The sequence below is a fragment of the Ranitomeya variabilis genome, chromosome 5 (genome assembly GCF_051348905.1).
Source record: "Ranitomeya variabilis isolate aRanVar5 chromosome 5, aRanVar5.hap1, whole genome shotgun sequence".
NCBI classification, from domain to species: domain Eukaryota; kingdom Metazoa; phylum Chordata; class Amphibia; order Anura; family Dendrobatidae; genus Ranitomeya; species Ranitomeya variabilis.
In genome coordinates this window covers 331,381,783-331,402,202 of record NC_135236.1, presented here as the reverse complement: position 1 = coordinate 331,402,202, position 20,420 = coordinate 331,381,783, and the positions used below count along the sequence as shown (strand labels likewise).

At 45.0% G+C, this 20,420-nt stretch overlaps 1 protein-coding gene across 1 annotated transcript in view; it reads left to right on the top strand.

Annotated features, from left to right (window-relative positions):
* RSBN1L (round spermatid basic protein 1 like) overlaps positions 1 to 20,420 on the top strand; it is a 115,250-nt gene that overhangs the window by 75,769 nt on the left and 19,061 nt on the right. Inside the window, exons 4-6 of the mRNA XM_077264701.1 lie at positions 2,628 to 2,765; positions 4,223 to 4,365; positions 17,883 to 18,050. Of these exons, the coding sequence (XP_077120816.1) occupies positions 2,628 to 2,765; positions 4,223 to 4,365; positions 17,883 to 18,050 (449 nt within the window). The remainder of the gene's footprint in view (positions 1 to 2,627; positions 2,766 to 4,222; positions 4,366 to 17,882; positions 18,051 to 20,420) is intronic.

The following is a 20,420-nucleotide window of genomic DNA, read 5'->3' as shown; positions in this document are numbered from 1 at the left end:
AAACAAAGTAATTGCGATCTATCAGTCTCGAAATGGTTATAAAGCCATTTCTAAAGCTTTGGGACTCCAGCGAACCACAGTGAGAGCCATTATTCGCAAATGGCGAAAACATGGAACAGTGGTGAACCTTCCCAAGAGTGACCGGCTGACCAAAATTACTCAAGAGCGCAGCAATGCAAGAGGTCACAAAAGACCCCACAACTACATGAAACATCTGCCGGCCTCTCTTGCCTCAGTTAAGGTCAGTGTTCATGACTCCACCATAAGAAAGAGACTGGGCAAAAATGGCCTGCATGGCAGAGATCCAAGATGAAAACCACTGCTGAGAAATAAGGACATAAAGGCTCATCTCAGTTTTGCAAGAAAACATCTTGATGATGCCCATGACTTTAGGTTTATACAGCAGGACAATGATCCAAAACACACGAGCAAGTCCATTTGTGAATGTCTTAAGAAAAACAAAATGAAGACATTGGAGGCGCCTAGTCAAAGTCCTGACCTTTAATCCGATTGAGATGCTGTAGAATGACCTTAGGCTACGTTCACATTTGCGTTGTGCGCCGCAGCGTCGGCGCCGCAGCGCACAACGCAAACAAAAACGCGGCAAAACGCACGCTAAAACGCTGCGTTTTGCGCCGCATGCGTCGTTTTTGGCCGAAAGTTGGACGCAAAAAAAATGCAACTTGATGCGTTTCTTGCGTCCAACGCATGCGGCGCAAAACGCAGCACAACGCATGTCCATGCGCCCCCATGTTAAATATAGGGGCGCATGACGCATGCGGCGCCGCTGCGGCGCCCGACGCTGCGGCGCTGACCGCAAATGTGAACGTAGCCTTAAAAAGGTGTTTCTTGCTCGGAAACTCTCCAGTGTGACTAGACAATTCTGCAGAGATGAGTGGGCCAAGATTCCTCCAGAGCGTTGGAAAAGACTCAGTGCCTGCTATCGCAGACGCTTGATTGCAGTTGTTGCTGCTAAGGGTGGCCCAACCAGATATTAGGTTTAGAGGGCAATCACTTTTTCACACAGGGTCCTGTAGGTTTGGATTTCTCTTTCCCTTAATAATAAAGACCTTCATTTAAAAACTACATGTTGTGTTTCCTCTTGTTATCTGTGCCTAATATTTACATTTGTTTGGTGATCTGAAACATTTATGTGTGACAAACATGCAAAAGAATAGAAAATCAGAAGGGGGCAAACACTTTTTCACACCAGTGTAGATTGAAACCTTAAGGAATTTTCTATTGTCTTCTATTTATTTTATAACTGTTTTATATATTTATATTTTGCCTTATTTTATCTTTTTGTTTTTTGTTTTAAAGTGTTGTACTGTTTATATTAAAGCCCTGAAACCTTTTTAAAAGTTTGGTCCTTTTGAGTGTTGGACATTAGTGCCTATTGTGGGAATTTGTTGCTCCATTTGATGATGGGTGGCAGTGTGTGGTGTATTTGGGATGTGGTTTATGCTGAATGTTGTTCGGAGTGAGCGGAGATAAAGCCCTTGCTTGCAGTCACAGCCATGTCACATGCCGAGAAGTGTGTGTATGATACATTACAATAGTGGCACGGCTTTTTGCGGACCCACAAGCCATACTAGTGTGTGTAGCCAAAAGCACATATGTTATGTGAGTACATTATACTATCTGCAGCCACCAGTAGAGGGCAGTAACTGCACACTGTTACCAGTATGTGGTAAGCTGCCATGCTGCAGGCATCCCATGCGTTACCTTCTACAGCTATACGCAGGGGATCTGGAGCACTGAATCATATAGTAAGGCAGGCTATGCGCACACGATGCGGATCCGCAGCGGATTTTTCTGCGCAGAAACGCTGCAGATCCGCACTGTGATGTACAGTATAATGTTAGTCAATGGCAAAAAAAAGATGTGCGGAATTACTGCGGATTTCAAAGAAGTGCATGTCACTTCTTTTGTGCGGATCTGCAGCGTTTCGGCACCCCTCCATGTTAAAATTCCGCAGTGGCAAAAACCGCAGAAAATCTGCATCAATTCCGCACAAAATCTGCATAGAAACCGCAGCTGCGGATTCTGCCAGGAGATGCGGAATTTGTGCAGAAAATTCTGCACCTCTTTTCTAACGTGTGCACATAGCCTAAGAAGTTAGAGAAGCTGACTCTTCACACTGCCTCTGACAGCAGCATGCAGTAGTGACAGACAGAATAAGACTGGGCATGATTTCATGTAGATAACACGGATCTACTGGCTAACACGGTACAAAGATATACATCTTTCCTGTATCATGATTTCATGTCTAATTATAGGGTCACTGAAATCAGTGGCAGCCAGAAAGTGGGATATAATCCTGCTGCTGACTGACAGGTCTCTTAGTGGTCAGTCAGCGGCTGCAGAACCCCCCTACAATGAATGTATCAGACTCCTGCTGCACAGCACTGGTAGTACCCTGCAAAGAATAGGCTTGGCTAGGCTGTCACTATAGCTCTGCAGCAGGGGTCACAGTACGGCAGCACGTGGTTCTGTTGTAAGACAGCGGCTGTATCAGTCAGGTGCTACGTCTCTGGCTGTCGCTGATGCTCTGTAGCACTGTGACATTGGTGTGCCACTTCTGGGCTATGGCCGGCCCTGTCTCACATGCGCTTTTTTTGCTCTAGGTAAAGAGGACGTACTCTCACGGTACTTACAGAGCAGGGGCGATGAGGCAGATCAGCCTGGTGGGAGCGGTTGATGAGGAAGTAGGGGATTACTTCCCGGAATTCCTGGACATGTTAGAAGAGTCTCCTTTCCTGAAGGTAAGAGAGCGGTGTACATTTTGTTTTCAGGAGTTGACACCTGGCTGCTTCCCCCCCCAGTCACTGCCATCCCTGATATTGGGTTTTTGGTCTGATATGCCCTCTTACCCCATTGGTCTGAATAGAGCGGAGCTGCAACATTTCATACTTCTTAGGCTACTTTTACACTTGCGTCGTTCGACGCACGTCACAATGCGTTATGTAGAAATAACGCATCCTGCAAAGATGCCCGCAGGATGCGTTTCTTCTCCATAGACTTATACATAACGACGCATTGCGACGGCGTGCCACACGTCGCATCCGTCGTGCGACGGATGTGTCGTGTTTTGGCGGACCGTCGGCACAAAAAAAGTTACATGTAACTTTTTTGTCCGTCGGCTCCGCTTTATCCGACCGCGCATGCGCGGCTGGAACTCCGCCCCCTCCCCGCTCATCACACTGGGCAGCGGATGCGTCGTAAGACTGCATCCGCTGCCCACCGTTGTGCTACATTAACACACTGTCCGTCGGGCCGACGGTTTGCGACGGCCCGTACCGATGGACTAGTGTGAAAGTAGCCTTATGGATCTTCTTTCTCCTATTAAGGATGAGGCTTAGTTTATTACTGAAATGGCTTTTTTTCCCCCTTATTTTTCTGTTATGAAAGCCATAAGTATGTTTTCATCGACATCTCCAAATGAGGGTTTGTTTTTGCCGGATGAAGTATTTTGTTTACTGGGTTTAATGTGTGGGATAAATGTTAATTTTATCATACCGGTCGTACAGAGGGACCCCCATTTCTGCCATAGTCCGTACTGTCACATCTCACAGGATACCCAGCCAGACTTACACAGGCACAACTCCGATGTCGGTGCCTCCAGCGACCCAAGCGGTCATAGATTTATCACCTATAATGTAGATGGGTAATGTATTTAGTGGCTAGTCACTTTTAAGTGATTTTCGGTGCCTAGACTTTCGGCATATAATTGTATAGCCGGTGGTAAAACTCTCAGTGAATATACGTTCTATGTCAGCCATTATAACATTGTCCCAATTAGATGTGGGCACCAGGGAGCCATCACATAGTTCAGATCTAATGATAGATGCATGGATGAACTTACTGACCGGTTCTTTGTAACTTTCATCAATATTCTGCTATAACTCACATCCTCAGTCATGTCATTATCTACCCATTATCATTATGTTATGGTTACTTTCTCCATACATACAATAAATATGTAAAATACAGTAAACTAACTGTGATATACTATTATACAGGCCGGGAGGACCCTGCCCCCACAGCATTGGAGGGGGAGACCGTAGGTTAGGGGTTATATATTACCTTTGTTTTACATAATATGCACTCTAAATTGGATAAATGTGTCCATTCTACAGATATCTGTTTGCTAATGATTGATTTCATGTTTATCAGCAAATGTGTACAAACTGACTGTGTCCACCTTTCATTTGACTGACAGCTCACTTTGCCTTGGGGGACTCACTCAAGCCTTGAGCTAAAGAGCCGCAAAGATAGTGATGATGGCCCTATAATGTGGGTGCGCCCAGGGGAGCAGATGATTCCTGTCACTGATATGCCAAAGTCTCCTTTTAAAAGAAAAAGGTATATAAACTTCAGTATATGTGATACTTATATGTGTGTGTGTGGTGGAAAATTGGACCGATCCAAGAACTGTCCAGTCCCTTTAGGTACAGCAGCACTATCTCTGGACAGCGGAATGGATTGGTTACAGCTACTCTTAGGGTACCGTCTCACTATACGATTTACCAACGATCACGACCTGCGACACGACCTGGCCGTGATCGTTGGAAAGTCGTTGTGTGGTCGCTGGAGAGCTGTCACACAGATAGCTCTCCAGCGACCAACGATGCTGAGGTTTGCTGGTAACCAGGGTAAACATCGGGTTACTAAGCGCAGGGCCGCGCTTAGTAACCCGATGTTTACCGTGGTTACCAGCGTAAAAGTAAAAAAAAAAAAAAACCGTACATACTCACCATCTGATGTCCGTCAGGTCCCTTGCCGTCTGCTTCCCGCTCTGACTGAGTGCCGCCGTACAGTGAGAGCAGAGTGCAGCGGTGACGTCACCGCTGTGATCTGCTCTCACTTTCCGGCCGGCAGTCAGTCAGAGCGGGAAGCAGACGGCAAGGGACCTGACAAACATCAGATGGTGAGTATGTACGTTTTTTTTTTTTTTTTTTTACTTTTACGCTGGTAACCACGGTAAACATCGGGTTACTAAGCGCGTCCCTGTGCTTAGTAACCCGATGTTTACCCTGGTTACAAGCGAACGCATTGCTGGATCGCTGTCACACACAACGATCCAGCGATGACAGCGGGAGATCCAGCGACGAAAGAAAGTTTCAAACGATCTGCTACGACGTACGATTCTGAGCAGGGTCCCTGATCGCTGCTGCGTGTCAGACACTGCGAGGTCGTAACTATATCGCTAGAACGTCACGAATCGTGCCGTCGTAGCGATAAAAGTGCCACTGTGTGACGGTACCCTTACTATAGGCTGTAATCCAAAGACATACTGATGGGGAATGTAGATTGTGAGCCCCATTGGGGACAGCGATGATGTACAGTGGGGGAAATAAGTATTTGATCCCTTGCTGATTTAGTAAGTTTGCCCACTGACAAAGACCTGAACAGTCGCCAAACATGGCGAGTTGAGTTAATGCCAAAGACCTCAATTTATGTCTCATCTGACCGTGGCATCTTCTCCCAATCACTCACAGAATCATCCAGGTGTTCATTGGCAAACTTCAGACTTGCCTACACATGTGCCTTCTTGAGCAGGGCGACCTTGCGGGCACTGCAGGATTTTAAACCTTTACGGTGTAATGTATTAGCAATGGTTTTCTTGGTGACTGTGGTCCCAGCTTCCTTGAGATCATTAACAAGTTCCCCCCCGTGTAGTTTTAGGCTGATCTTTCACCTTCCTCATGATCAAGGATACCCCACGAGGTGAGATTTTGCATTGTGCCCCAGATCAATGTCGTTTAACAGTCATTTTGTATTTCTTCCATTTTCTTACTATTGCACCAACAGTTGTCTCCTTCTCACCCAGCATCTTACTTATGGTTTTGTAGCCCATTCCAGCGTTGTGCAGGTCTGTGATCTTGTCCCTGACATCCTTATACAGCTCTTTGGTCTTGCCCATGTTGTAGACATTAGAGTCTGACTGATTAGTTTAGACTGTGGACAGGAGTCTTTTATAAAGGTGACTATGTAAGACAGCTGTCTTTAATGCAGGTAACGAGTTGATTAGGATCGTCTAACCGGTCTGTAAAAGACAGAACTCTTAGGCTGTGTGCACACGTTGCAGATTTCCTGCGGATCCGCAGCGTTTTTTTCCACACAAACGCTGCAGATCTGCAAGTGATTTACAGTACAATGTAAATCAATGGCAAAAAAAAAAAATGCTGTGCTAATGGTGCAGAAAAATCTGCACGGAAAACGCAGCGGATTAAAAAAAGGACCATGTCAATTCTTTTTATGCAGATTCTGACCTGCGTTTTCTGCCAAGAAATGAAGAATCTGCACATAAAATTCCACAGTCAAATCTGCAACGTGTGTACATAGCCTTTATGCAACGTTGGTAGGGGATCAAATATTTATTTCTCACTGTAAAATGCAAATAAATGTATATAATTTATACAGTGTGATTTTCTGGGTTTTATTTTTGATATTCTATCTCTCAATGTTAAAATTAACCTACCCTTAAAATACTTATTTCCCCCACTGTATATAAGGCACTGCAGAATGAGATATATAAGCAAAGCATAATAAATAATAATAGTGAAACATGAGCTCCGTTATGGAGCAGCTTGCACAGGGAGTTTTGTATTACTTTTTGATCAGATCACGATCACTCTGTAATTACCTATTCCTAAAGCTGGCCATATATGAGAGGTCTGATTGCGCTCTCTCCTCACGCTCCTATACATAAGGGTGCTTGTCTCAGTCTCCTGGTAGCAGTCAGATTCATGCTGCCCGTGGCTTGTGTAGCACAGATCTGATGATGGGTTTCCTGTAAATGGCTTGAATAGACATACACCATACCCTGATCTGACATTGGTTGTGAGGAGACACGCGTGCATACTGAGCCGTACAGTTGCCAAGGCAACAGTCCAGCCCCTAGCGAGTATTATGCATGGATTCTATTAATTAGCACAGACCCCATGCACTACACTCGCTGGGCATCAAATGGTTACCTCGGCAACTGTCCCCCTTATTGTGCATTGGTTTCTCTATTTCTGGTGTAATGTTGTTCTGAAGAGTGTGACTAGACATTTCCTTTAGAGCAGGGGTGGGGAATCTTTTTTCCTGCCAAGGGCCATGTGGATATTTATACCGTCCTTCGGGGGCCGTACAAACTCTGCCCACAAAGTACATCCTGACTCTGGCACTGGTGTCAGGACATAATCTTTCATTGCATGCCCTTCAGTGATCCGTAGTGAACACTGCGTGTGTGCTAACAGAGCAAGGAGAAATTAGTGAGCTGGTGGCAATCAAAATACAGCTCCCTGCCCAAGAATGTGGTCCCTGAGAATCTGCCCGGGGGCCTGATAAAAGGTCATCGAGGGCCCTAAATGGCCCTGGGGCCTGAGGTTCCCCACCCCTGCTTTAATTTGTTGCAGAAATTCCTGAGACTGAAAATCCAGGGTTGTTCTGACAATAAACAAATTTATTTTTGTAAGCTCCATTCTCAGAAATGTCCACATAAGAGCGATATAATTCCATCGATGTCTTTAAAGTCTTTTTTTTTTATTATTTTTTTTTTTATCGAAATATCTCAAACTTAATCACATGCTGTCAAAAATACAGTACTGTGCAAACGTTTTAGGCAGGTAAGGAAACTACTGTAAAGCAAGAATGATTTTAAAACTAGAAATGTTAAGTTTTTTTTAATCAGTTTACAGAAAAATGAATGAACAAAAGAGAATTCTTAATCATTCCAATATTTGTGGTGTGTCCACCCTTCAAAATGGCCTTCAAACTTGTACACACTTTTTTAAGGAACTCCGTAATGAGGTTGTTCCAAACATTTTGGAGAATTAACCACAGAACTCACTGATGTTGAGTTCAGCGCTCTGTGCGGGCCATCTCATCACTTCCAGGACTCTTGTTCTTCGTTACACTGAAAATAGTTATTAATGATTGCATTAATTAACTTGTAAGGATGCTTCACTGTTGCCTGCAGACACTTCTTATTGCACCGGTCTCTATCCATTTGACAGACTGACTTATTTACAGCACAAAAATTTCTGCACCCTAGTTCTTATGTTTGTGTGCATAGTTGAGTCAAGTGAAATTAGGACAAATATGTACAGAAAACAATAAAAATACAACAAGATGAATAATGTAATCAAGTATAAACAAAAACATTTCTTCAGCTTCCATTTCCTTCACCTTGTCTCCTTTTCTTTTTACTCCCCCTTTTTTTGGGGGGTTATCATATTGATTAATTTCATTTTAGTGGCCATTTCCTTGTTTGGTTTATTACATTTTGGTTCTTATTCTTATACCTGTGCAGCACATTATTTACTCTTGATTATGTAACACATTATTCATGTCACTACTTTTTTATTTTCCTGTACATATTTGTTTTCCTAATAATTTAAGTATGTATATATAAAATGTAGTAGGCCCTGAGAAAGGTCTCTCCAACCGTATCATTGGCCAGAACCATGTACTTTTTGCTGCATAAATCACGTTTAATTCCCTTGAAATTCTTCTGTGTCGAAGTATTTACATATAGTATCTTGATCTCTCTACCACCAGGCACAAAAATATGTTTCTACCATCGAGTCCCCATCATAATCTCTGTAATTCTTGAACTAAAACCACTTCTGTCCTGACTTTTCCAAACAGTACGTGGGTATAGCTGGATCTCACTGGTTGCAGAAAGGTCTGAGCTGATGACTACTGGATATTGTCCATTTTTTAATGGAATTAAAGGGAATATGTCACCTCATTTTTCGCATATAAGCTGCGGCCACCACCATTAGGGGCTTATCTATAGCATTCTGTAATGCTGTAGATAAGCCCCCGATGTAACCTGAAAGATAAGGAAAACAAGTTAGATTATACTCACAATGGGCGTGCGCTAGCGATGTGCCGTCATTGAGTGACGGACCCTGGGACGCGGGCTGCAGCGTTTCCGGGTCCGTCACCGCTAAAGCAGATAGAGCATCTGCTAGCTCTATCTGCGCTAGCATGTCGGCACTTGCGTTAACGCAGCCCGTTTAACGCATGTGTTGAACGGGCTGCTGTTAACACAGTGTGAACCTGGCCTTAGTGCTTCTAAATAAAAGGACTTAAACAGCACATGTTGAAGCCCCATTCTGCTCTGAAATCTTTTTCTGCGAGAGACCTTGTTGCTGTCCTCAGACTTTCCAAGGTCTGTGACCCGTGATATAAAATGTATGTCTTCCATAACCTTCCCTTTGTAGCAGTTTGGCTGTTCCTCATCCAAATTTAAAGGGGTTGTCCACTACTTTCAATTAACCCCCCAATGTATCCCCCCGGGGCCCCTGATGAATTGTGCAAATACCTTTTGTTGCCGTTTTCGCCTGTGAGCGGCGCTGTAGCGGCTGCTGAGTCCGGGTCACGTGACCCCCAGGCTGCAGCCGCCGCTTATTTCCGCCGATGTCACGTCAATTTCCAGACTCTGGAAATTGACATGACGTCAGCAGCAGGTGTGTCCCAGCCGCACAGTCAGAGCAGTCACTCATCAAGAGTGACTGGGCTGTGGGCGGGGCTGGTGGCTGCCTGCGGGGCTGTGCTGGGGGCGGGCGGGGCTAGGCAGGGATGATGAAGGTGCGGGCGCTGGGGTCTGTATGTTCGTGCCGGTGCCGGTGCTCTGCGTGCCAGCGCCGGAATGTGGGTACGGCGCTGGGGCTCTGCGCCGGCATGTGGGGGTGGGGGCCGGCGCCGGTGCCCTGCGTGCCAGCGCCGGTATGTGGGGGTGGGGGCCGGGGCTCTGCTGCCGGTGCCGGTATGTGCTGGGTCTGCTGCGGGGGGTGGGGTGGTCTTTGGTGTGTGTGTCTCTCTGTGTGCAGGCATTGTCCGATGGGACTACAAGTCCCATCGGGCTCTGCCTGCTACAGTAACAGTCAGTGACACATTAGCCAATGATGGGACAGTAGTAGTCCCATCATCCGGCTAATGTGTTGAATGTAAAAAAAAAACAAAAAAAACACACATACACTCACCGGCCACTTTATTAGGTACACCATGCTAGTAACGGGTTGGACCCCCTTTTGCCTTCAGAACTGCCTCAATTCTTCGTGGCATAGATTCAACAAGGTGCTGGAAGCATTCCTCAGAGATTTTGGTCCATATTGACATGATGGCATTACACAGTTGCCGCAGATTTGTCGGCTGCACATCCCAAAGATGCTCCATACAAGGCAGGATGGATCCATGCTTTCATGTTGTTTACGCCAAATTCTGACCCTACCATCCGAATGTCGCAGCAGAAATCGAGACTCATCAGACCAAGCAACGTTTTTCCAATCTTCTACTGTCCAATTTCGATGAGCTTGTACAAATTGTAGCCTCAGTTTCCTGTTCTTAGCTGAAAGGAGTGGTACCCGGTGTGGTCTTCTGCTGCTGTAGCCCATCTGCCTCAAAGTTCGACGCACTGTGCGTTCAGAGATGCTCTTAGGCCTACCTTGGTTGTAACGGGTGGCGAGTTGAGTCACTGTTGCCTTTCTATCAGCTCGAACCAGTCTGCCCATTCTCCTCTGACCTCTGGCATCAACAAGGCATTTCCGCCCACAGAACTGCCGCTCACTGGATTTTTTTTCTTTTTCGGACCATTCTCTGTAAACCCTAGAGATGGTTGTGCGTGAAAATCCCAGTAGATCAGCAGTTTCTGAAATACTCAGACCAGCCCTTCTGGCACCAACAACCATGCCACGTTCAAAGGCACTCAAATCACCTTTCTTCCCCATACTGATGCTCGGTTTGAACTGCAGGAGATTGTCTTGACCATGTCTACATGCCTAAATGCACTGAGTTGCCGCCATGTGATTGGCTGATTAGAAATTAAGTGTTAACAAGAAGTTGGACAGGTGTACCTAATAAAGTGGCCGGTGAGTGTATACAGGACATACAGGACATGCACCATGCGCCATGCGACGACATGCGCCATGCGACGACATGCGCCATGCGACGACATGCAGCATGCGCCGACATGCGCATACAGTACATACATACAGTACATACATACAGACATACAGTACATATAACAGAGTACATACTCACCATCACTTGTCACTTTGATCCCCGAAGCCATTGTCATCTGTAAAAAATATTAAAATAATAAACAAACACTATACTCCCTGATCCGCAGAAATCCAATTAAAACGAGTGTCCCACGACGATCTCCCGTGGAGAGCAGGAGCCTCTGCTGATGCAACCACTCTCCAGGGGCTCCAGGAACACAATGAGGGGAGGAAGGTATCCTTCCACAATGTATTCCCCACAATGTATTCCTACGCCCCTGTGAGAAAATAGTCCCTAGTCTCACTTTATGGCATGCTGTATGAGAAAGTTCCCACGCAGCTTTTTGCCATAAAGTGAGACCAGTGAACTATAGTAACCTCAGTGATGCAGTGCAGGAGCCATTGTCTCCTGTCAGTGTGTCACTGAGGGTCCTATAGAGCAGTGACGTCACCCGATGTCACTGTTCTATAGGGTGGATCGTCGTGGGACACTCGTTATTAATTGGACTACGGCGGACAGGTAGTATGCGGTTTATTATGTTACGTTTTTTGCAGGCACTGAATTATGGTAAGTATGGTTAAATGAAGAATATTAAAATACTTTTTCCTAATGTGTGCGTGTTTTATTAACCCTTTTTTAGTATTGGATTAATAATGGATAGGCGTCTTATTGACGCCTCTCTGTTATTAACGCGGCTTAATGTCACCTTACAATAGCAAGGTGACATTAACCCCTTATTACCCCATATCCCACCGCTACACAGGAGTGGGAAGAGAGGGGCTAAGGCTGGTTTCACACTTGCGTTTTTATCTGCATGTGTTTTAAAAAAAAAACGCATGTGTGAAAAAACGCATGTAAACACGGTAAAACGCTGCGTTTTTTAGACGCATTCGTTTTTGCATGTAGGAAAAAAACGCGTCGTTTTGCCGCGTTTACATGCGTTTTTTCATGCTTTTGCGTTTTTAAAACGCTTGCTGAGAAGTGTGACAGCTGCCAATCATCAAAATCCACAAGAAAACCCACTATAAATAGAAATAGCTAGGGGTAGGGTTAGGGTTAGGCCCCAAACGTGACAGAAATACGTGGCACTGAAATACGTGGCACGTGGCACTTGCATACGTGGCACTTACATACGTGGCACGTGACACTTCCATACGTGGCACTTAAATCCGTGGCACTGAAATATGTGGCACGTGGCACTTACATCCGTGGCACTTACATCCGTGGCACTTACATCCCTGGCACTTACATCCCTGGCACTTACATCCCTGGCACTTACATCCGTGGCACTTACATCCGTGGCACTGAAATCCGTGGCACTGAAATCCGTGGCACTGAAATCCGTGGCACTGAAATCCGTGGCACTGAAATCCGTGGCACTGAAATCCGTGTCATGTGGCACTTAAATACGTGGCACTTAAATACGTGGCACTTAAATACGTGGCACTTAAATACGTGGCACTTAAATACGTGGCACTTAAATACGTGGCACTTAAATACGTGGCACTTAAATACGTGGCACTTACATACGTGGCACTTACATACGTGGCACTTACATACGTGGCACTTATATACGTGGCACTTATATACGTGGCACGTGGCACTTATATACGTGGCACTTATATACGTGGCACTTATATACGTGGCACTTATATACGTGGCACTAAAATACGTGGCACTATGACTGTCAGAAAATGTTCATTAAACGGTTAGGGTTAGGGTTTGGATCCCTTTATCACCCTGATGGTGGTGGGTGGTTTTTCTGTTTTTTTCTATAAAAACGCATGCGTTTTTAACGCATGCGTTTACATAAACAGCAATGCATTTTTTTGCCGCAAATAAACGCATGCGTTTTTTTTGCGGCAAAAAAAGCCACAAAAAATTACTACAGGTTGCATTTCTGCAAATGAACGCGCGCGTTCAAAAACGCATGCGTTGCCGATAACGCGTCAAAACGCATGCGTTTTTAATGTTAAGTATAGGGAAAAAAAACGCATGCGTTTCTTAGCGCTAAAACGCAGCGTCCAAAAACGCAAGTGTGAAACCAGCCTCAGTGCCGGAATTGGCGCATCTTACATGTACATCTTACAGACGCGCCATTTCTGGGGCGGCTGCGGACTGGTATTTGTAGCCGGGGGGGACCAATATCCATGGCCCCTCTCTAGGCTATGAATATCAGCCCGCAGCTGTCTGCGTAGCCTTACTGGCTATAAAATATAGGGGGACCCCACGTTATTTTTTTTGGGGGTCCCCCTATTTTAATAGCCAGTAAAGGCTACGCAGACAGCTGCGGGCTGATATTCATAGCAGGCTACAAATATTGGCCGTCGGCTTTCCCCCTCTGGCGCAGAAAATTGCGCGGGAGCCCACGCCGTTTTTTTCTGTTTCTTTATTAAATTAAACGCTCATTAAGGCCTGTTTCACACTTGCGTCGGTACGGGTCCATCGCTATGCGTCGGGCCTACGTACTGACGCACGTTGTGAAATTTGTGCACGTCGTGGGCAGTGGATGCAGTTTTTCAACGCATCAGCTACCCATTCTGAAGTCCGGGGAGGAGGGGGCGGAGTTTTGGCCGCGCATGCGCGGTAGAAAATGGCAGACGCGAGGGACGTGCCAACAGTCCGCCAAAACACGACGCATCCGTTGCACGACTGACGCGACGTGTGGCAATCCATCGCGATCCCTCACTAATACAAGTCTATGGGTAAAAAACGCATCCTGCGAGCACATTTGCAGGATCCGTTTTTTTCCCAAAAAGACGGATTGCTAAAAACGCAAGTGTGAAAGTAGCCTTAGGCTGCTTTCACACTAGCATCGGTAAGGGGCTGTCGCGCTGTGTCGCTAATAAAAGTCTATGGAGAAAAAACGCATCCTGCAGACAACTTTGCAGGACGCGTTTTTCTCCACAACGACGCATTGCGATGTGCAGTGCACGGCGCAAGTGTGAAAGAGGCCTTAGAAACATCGGCCTTTCTATTATATATCTATGGATATATCTATCTATAGATATATTTATAGATAGATATATCTATAGAAACATAGATGTATCTATCCATATATTTGGCTGCGTTCACACATCAGGTTTTTGCCGTGAGGCACAATCCGGCAAGTTTTGAAAAAAACGGATCCATTTTTTTCCGCCGGATCCGTTTTTTTCTCATAGAGTTGTATTTGCGCCAGATTGCGCCTGATGGCCACACGTTTCATCCGATTTTTACCGGATCCGTCAAAAAAGCTGTTTCCGCCGGATGGAAAACACATACAGAGGAACGTTTTTTCTGTCCGGCGAAAAAACGCACAGCGACGGATCCGGCAAAAAAACCTATGAAATTGAGCTGTGAAATGATGAATACGGCCTTGGAATCCTTTTTTCATGCATGTTTCCATTCAAATCATGCACATTTTCCGTTTATTTACTTATTTCCAAAAACGGCATTAAAACCGCACCAAAAAAGCATCAAAACTGCACCAAAAACTGCATCAAAACTGCACCAAAAACTGCATCAAAACCTGGTGCAGTTTTGGTGCAGTTTGCAGTTTTGGTGCGGTATTGATGCAGTTTTTGGTGCGGGTTTGATGCAGTTTTTGGTGCGGTTTTGATGCAGTTCTTGGTGCGGTTTTGATGCAGTTCTTGGTGCGGTTTTGATGCAGTTCTTAGTGTGGTTTTGGTGTGGTTTTGATGGAGTTTTTGGTGCGATTTTGGTGCGGTTTTTGCGCAGTTTTGATGCAGTTTTTGGTGCAGTGTTGATGCAATTATGGTGCGGTTTTGATGCGATTTTTTTTCAGTTTTGATGCATTTTTTATGCAGTTTTTTGCACGGTTTTGATGCATTTTTTAATTCGCTTTTGTTGCGGTTTTTGCGCGGTTTTTAGGTGTTTTGGTGCGTTTTTGAAAGGTAAATAAAGATGTATTATTGAACAAAAAAAAAGATTTGTGATGTCATTATTGTCCAACCTCCTCATTTACATTTGTCCAACCCACACTCCTTTAAACACACAGATAGACAGATAGATGATAGATGAAATGGATAGACAGATCTACATATAGATAGATCTATAGATGCATACATCTATCTATTCCTATATCTATCTGTAGATGTGTCTGGATAGATATATCTATTGATAGATGTATGGATAGCGTAGGGTGTGTGTCCACTGTCCGGATTACATCCGAATGAGCTGCAGATTGTATGCTGCGTACTTGTAGTTCCATCGGATGATGCCTGCACACACACCCCAAAAGACCCCCCCCCCACAGCCCCGCACACATCCGAACAGCCCACAGACATCGCACACACCTGAACAGTCCCGCACAGCGCAGCACACATCCGAACAGCCCGCAGACCCCGCCCGCCCACACATACACGCACACCGTCACCGCCCACACACTTCCATCCTCCCGAGCTGCTGCGTTTCTCGGACCCACATCCGCAGCAAAACTGCAGATCTTTTTTACATCTGCGGTTTTGCGGCGGATGTGCCCGACTCAATGAAAGTCTAAGGTCATGTTCACACATAGCGGTTTTTACCGCGGATCTGCGGCGATTTTGATGCTGCGGGTCCGCAGCAGTTTCCATTGCGTTTACATTAACATATAAACCCTATGGAAACCGCAATCCGCTGTGCACATGCTGCGGGAAAAACCGCGCAGAAACGCAGCGGTTTAAAACCCGCAGCATGTCACTTCTTTGTGCAGAATCGCAGCGATTCTGCACCCATAGGAATGCATTGAACCGCTTACTTCCCGCATGGGGCTGTGCCCATGATGCGGGAAGTAAGCAGGCCATGTGCGGTTGCTACCCGGGGTGGAGGAGAGGAGACTCTCCTCCAGGCCCTGGGAAGCATGAATAGTGTAAAAAAAAAAAAGAATTAAAATAAAAAATGATTCTATACTCACCTCTCAGCGCTGCCCGCGGCCGTCCGGTATCAGGGTTGGTGTGCGAGCAGGACCTGCGGTGACGTCGCGGTCACATGACCGTGATGACGCCTGGGTCACATGACTGTGACGTCACGAAGGTCCTTCTCGGCACAGCATCTTTGGAACTGGACCGCCGGGTGCAGCGCCGAGGAGATCGCGACGTCAGAGGGTGAGTATAACCAATTTTTATTATTTTTTACATTACTATTGATGCTGCATATTGCTGCATATGCAGCATCAATAGTATAGGAGTAATCCCGCAGCGGAAACCGCGGAACAAACCGCGATAAATCTGCAGGGATAACCGCAGCGGTTTTGCACTGCAGATTTATCAATTCCGCTGTGGGATAAACCTGCAGAGCACACCGCAAAGTGTGAACATGGCCTAAAGGTGCAGAAACGCTGCAGTTCCGCACAAAAGAAGGGACATGCTGCGAGAAAAAAAAGCTGCGTTTCGGTGCGGCCTTTTCCGCAGCATGTGCACAACAAGTCTGCGGCTCCCATAGACTTACATTGGTTGTGCACTACACTGCGGATTTGATGCAATTCAGTGCGGCAAAAAACGCTGCGGATCTGCAATCAAATCCACAACGTGTGCACACAGCCTTAGCATTTAGGGAACCGAGCAAAAAAGCCAAGCAAAAAACAAGTGTGGGATTGCACTTTTTTTGCCATTTCATTGCACTTTGAATTTTTTTCACATTTTCTTCTACACGACAAGGTAAAACCAATGGTGTCGTTCAAAAGTAGAACTTGTCCCGCAAAAGATAAGCCCTCACATGGACATATTGACGGAAAAATTATGGCTCTGGATAGAAGGGGAGCGATAAACGAAAACAAAAAAGCTGCAGGGGTGAAGGGGTTTAGAAACATGGATATAGACATATCTATGGAAATAGACATATATCTATATGTATCTGTCTGTCTGTTTATCTATCCATCTATCTATCTATCTATCCCATATCTATCTATCTATCTATCTATCTATCCATCTATCTGTAATGGAGTGTGGGTTGGACAAATGTAAAAGAGGAGGTCGGACAGAAATGACATCACAAATCTTTTTGAAGCTAGAGGAGGGAGAGGAGGGAGGGGTTGGGGTGTGTTTTGGAGTGGGTGTGCTAAGTTCAGGCTTAGAGGACAGTGCAATGCATCATGGAACTTGTAGTATTAGAGCACAATAACTCAGGAGAAAGGAAGTTGTCGATTAACCCCATGAGAGCTGAATCCAGCACTAAAGATGTGCTGCTACAGCATGATAAAAGGTAATATTGCTAAAATAAACACAGTAGATGTTTTCAGTGGCACATAATAGCAAGATTTATGGAAAAAAAAAAAAGGTTATAGTAGTGGACAACTTCTTTAAGCCTCTTACACACCTGTTTCAGTTAATAACCTCTCCAATCTTCATGTGAAAATGATGATCATTAACCCGTTTGGTATAATTGATTATTCATACACATGACTATCATCCTACAAAATCCCAAACTTTATGCCAATATTACTGGAAGAATTGATTCCTTTTTGAAGGTTGAGTGGTCATAAGGCTGCAGAGTGTACCACATATGCGTTGCTGATTTGGTATTCCAATGTATGGACCACAGATGCATGTAAAGATGTTTTGCAATGTGTGAATAAAATGGAAGATTTTTATTTTTTGAGCTGAATTCCCTTTCTACTCAGTGGTCACACCAAATATTGATCTGATTTTGATGTCTCAGTTGTTCATTCACTTTGAGTATTATTTAATAAATATAAACGATTAACACTGCTATTCTTGAAATATTACTACTTTGCAGAATGTGTTCCACCTTGGCCTAAAAGTTCTGCCCAGTTTTGTGAAGCCATGCCCCCCTCCTGTATCCCAGTTACGCCTGGTATGAGAAGTGCTTCACGTAGAACTATGTTCTGTGGACAGGAACGACCTGTCATTTTAACAATCTCTTTTGTGCTTTCTTACCAGGACTACCAATGAAATAAAAAACCTGCAGTACCTACCTCGAGCTAGCGAGCCTCGGGAGATGTTATTTGAAGATAGGACAAGAGCACATGCTGACCACATAGGCCAGGGGTTTGAGCGGCAGACCACGGCAGCTGTAGGTGTGCTGAAGGCTGTGCATTGTGGAGAATGGTAAGTCCTAGCTGCTGCTTTCCCCATTAAAGGGTGTATGTTTAATAAAGACATGTTGTACATGGTGTCCTGTCCACATAGGGGTATATTGTAGAAAGCATTGATACCCCCAGTGCTATGGCTGCTCTGTGCCATGGATAGGTCATAAACATTTAATAGATGCAGGTCCCATATCGATCTCCAGAATGGGGGGTTCCTAATCCATTGATGGGAGAGGAGGTTATGTATATTCTTACTTCTGTTAACCCCTTCACTGCTTTTGACATACATATATGTCAAAGGTAGTGTCCCTTCCTTTGACGTAGGCTTGCACGCTGAGCCCATATTTTCCCTGCACTTGATGGCTGGTTTGATCAGCTAATAAGTTCCTCTAACAGCCGCGAGTGGAGCGATGCTCTGCCATCTGCTGTTATCCAGATAGATCGCAATACTAATCATACAGCGTGATTAAACATTCTTTTCAGAAGTGTATCATTCATCTTGCCCATCGGCGCCTGTCACTTGATCGCAGGGCGCCGATGGGATGTCATGAGAGCCGGGGGTCAGTTGATGACCCCCGTTCCTGTCATTATAAGCCTCCTTTGAACAGTGGCAGCTGGCTGGCATTCATAGATTGTAATTTCTGCTGTACATAGCACAGGTGATCCGATGAACGCTTCTTCAAGTCTCCTAAGGAGACTATTGAAGACCGTGTAAAAATGAAACAAGAAGGGTTTTTACAAATACGAAAAAAATCGCCCCCTTTTGCTCCATTGAAAAACAAACAAAAAACAAACAAACTAAAGAATACACATATTTGGTATTGCTGCGTTAAGAGATGTCTGATCTATCAAAATATAAAATAAATGAATCCGATTGGTACGCAGCATAGCAAGAAAAAAATCAAAATGCCAGGACAACATTTTCTTCGCAGCCCCAGCATTGCATTAAGAGGCGACCAAAACCTGGTATCTACCTCCAAATCGTACCAATAAAAATGTCAGCTCGGGGCAAAAAATAAGCCATCACACAGCCACATGTCCCGAGAAATTAAGATTTTATGTTAATAAAACTATATATAATGTATATATGTGTGGGTGTGAATGTGTGTATGTATGTATGTGTGTGTGTGTGTGTATATATATATATATATATATATATATATATATATATATATATATATATATATATATATATATATATATATATATATATATATATATATATATATATATATATATAATTATATATATACGCCCATGCTGCATTCAGCTTTCACTCTTAATATGACCTATGTGGCCTAAGGCTTCTTTCACATTTCCGTCGGTACGGGGCCGTCACGAAGCTTCGGTGCGACGTACCGACGGGAGTGTGTGCTTTCACATTTCCGTCAGACTGCAGGGTGAGGAAAGATCGTGAGAGCGATATTTCCTGCTGGGCATGCGCAGTCTGAAACACTGGATGCGACGTACAGAAGAACGTTCCCTTGAACTTTTTTCTGTGATGACGGTCCGCCAAAACCCGACGCAACCAGTGCACGACGGACGCAACGTGTGGCCATACGTCGCGATCCGTCGGCAATACAAGTCTATGGGAAAAAAACATCCTGCAGGCACGACGGATTGTGATGGATTAAAAAAAAACGGAAATGTGAAAGTAGCCTAAGCCTCAGTATGTATGTATTGTGAGGCCAGAATGTTGTTGGCAAACTTGCCACTAAACAAAATGTTGGCCATGGAAAATGAACACTGTGCATGCTCACGTGCACTGTACCGATTGGTTGGTTCCGAAGAGACATCACAGACATGCTCAGTGCGGCAGTGAAAAAGCTGAATGCAGCGTGAGTGACGGAGGTGTCTTTAAGGCTACGTTCACATTTGCGTTGTGTGGCGCAGCGTCGGCGACGCAACGCACAACGCATGTCCACTGCTTGAGAAAGGCAGAGAAATCGGTCAAAGTTGCTGATAATGGATCAGTAAAACCATGCATACATACATACATACATACATACATACATACATACACTCACCGGCCTCTTTATTAGGTACACCATGCTAGTAACGGGTTGGACCCCCTTTTGCCTTCAGAACTGCCTCAATTCTTCGTGGCATAGATTCAACAAGGTGCTGGAAGCATTCCTCAGAGATTTTGGTCCATATTGACATGATGGCATCACACAGTTGCCGCAGATTTGTCGGCTGCACATCCCAAAGATGCTCCATACAAGGCAGGATGGATCCATGCTTTCATGTTGTTTACGCCAAATTCTGACCCTACCATCCGAATGTCGCAGCAGAAATCGAGACTCATCAGACCAAGCAACGTTTTTCCAATCTTCTACTGTCCAATTTCGATGAGCTTGTACAAATTGTAGCCTCAGTTTCCTGTTCT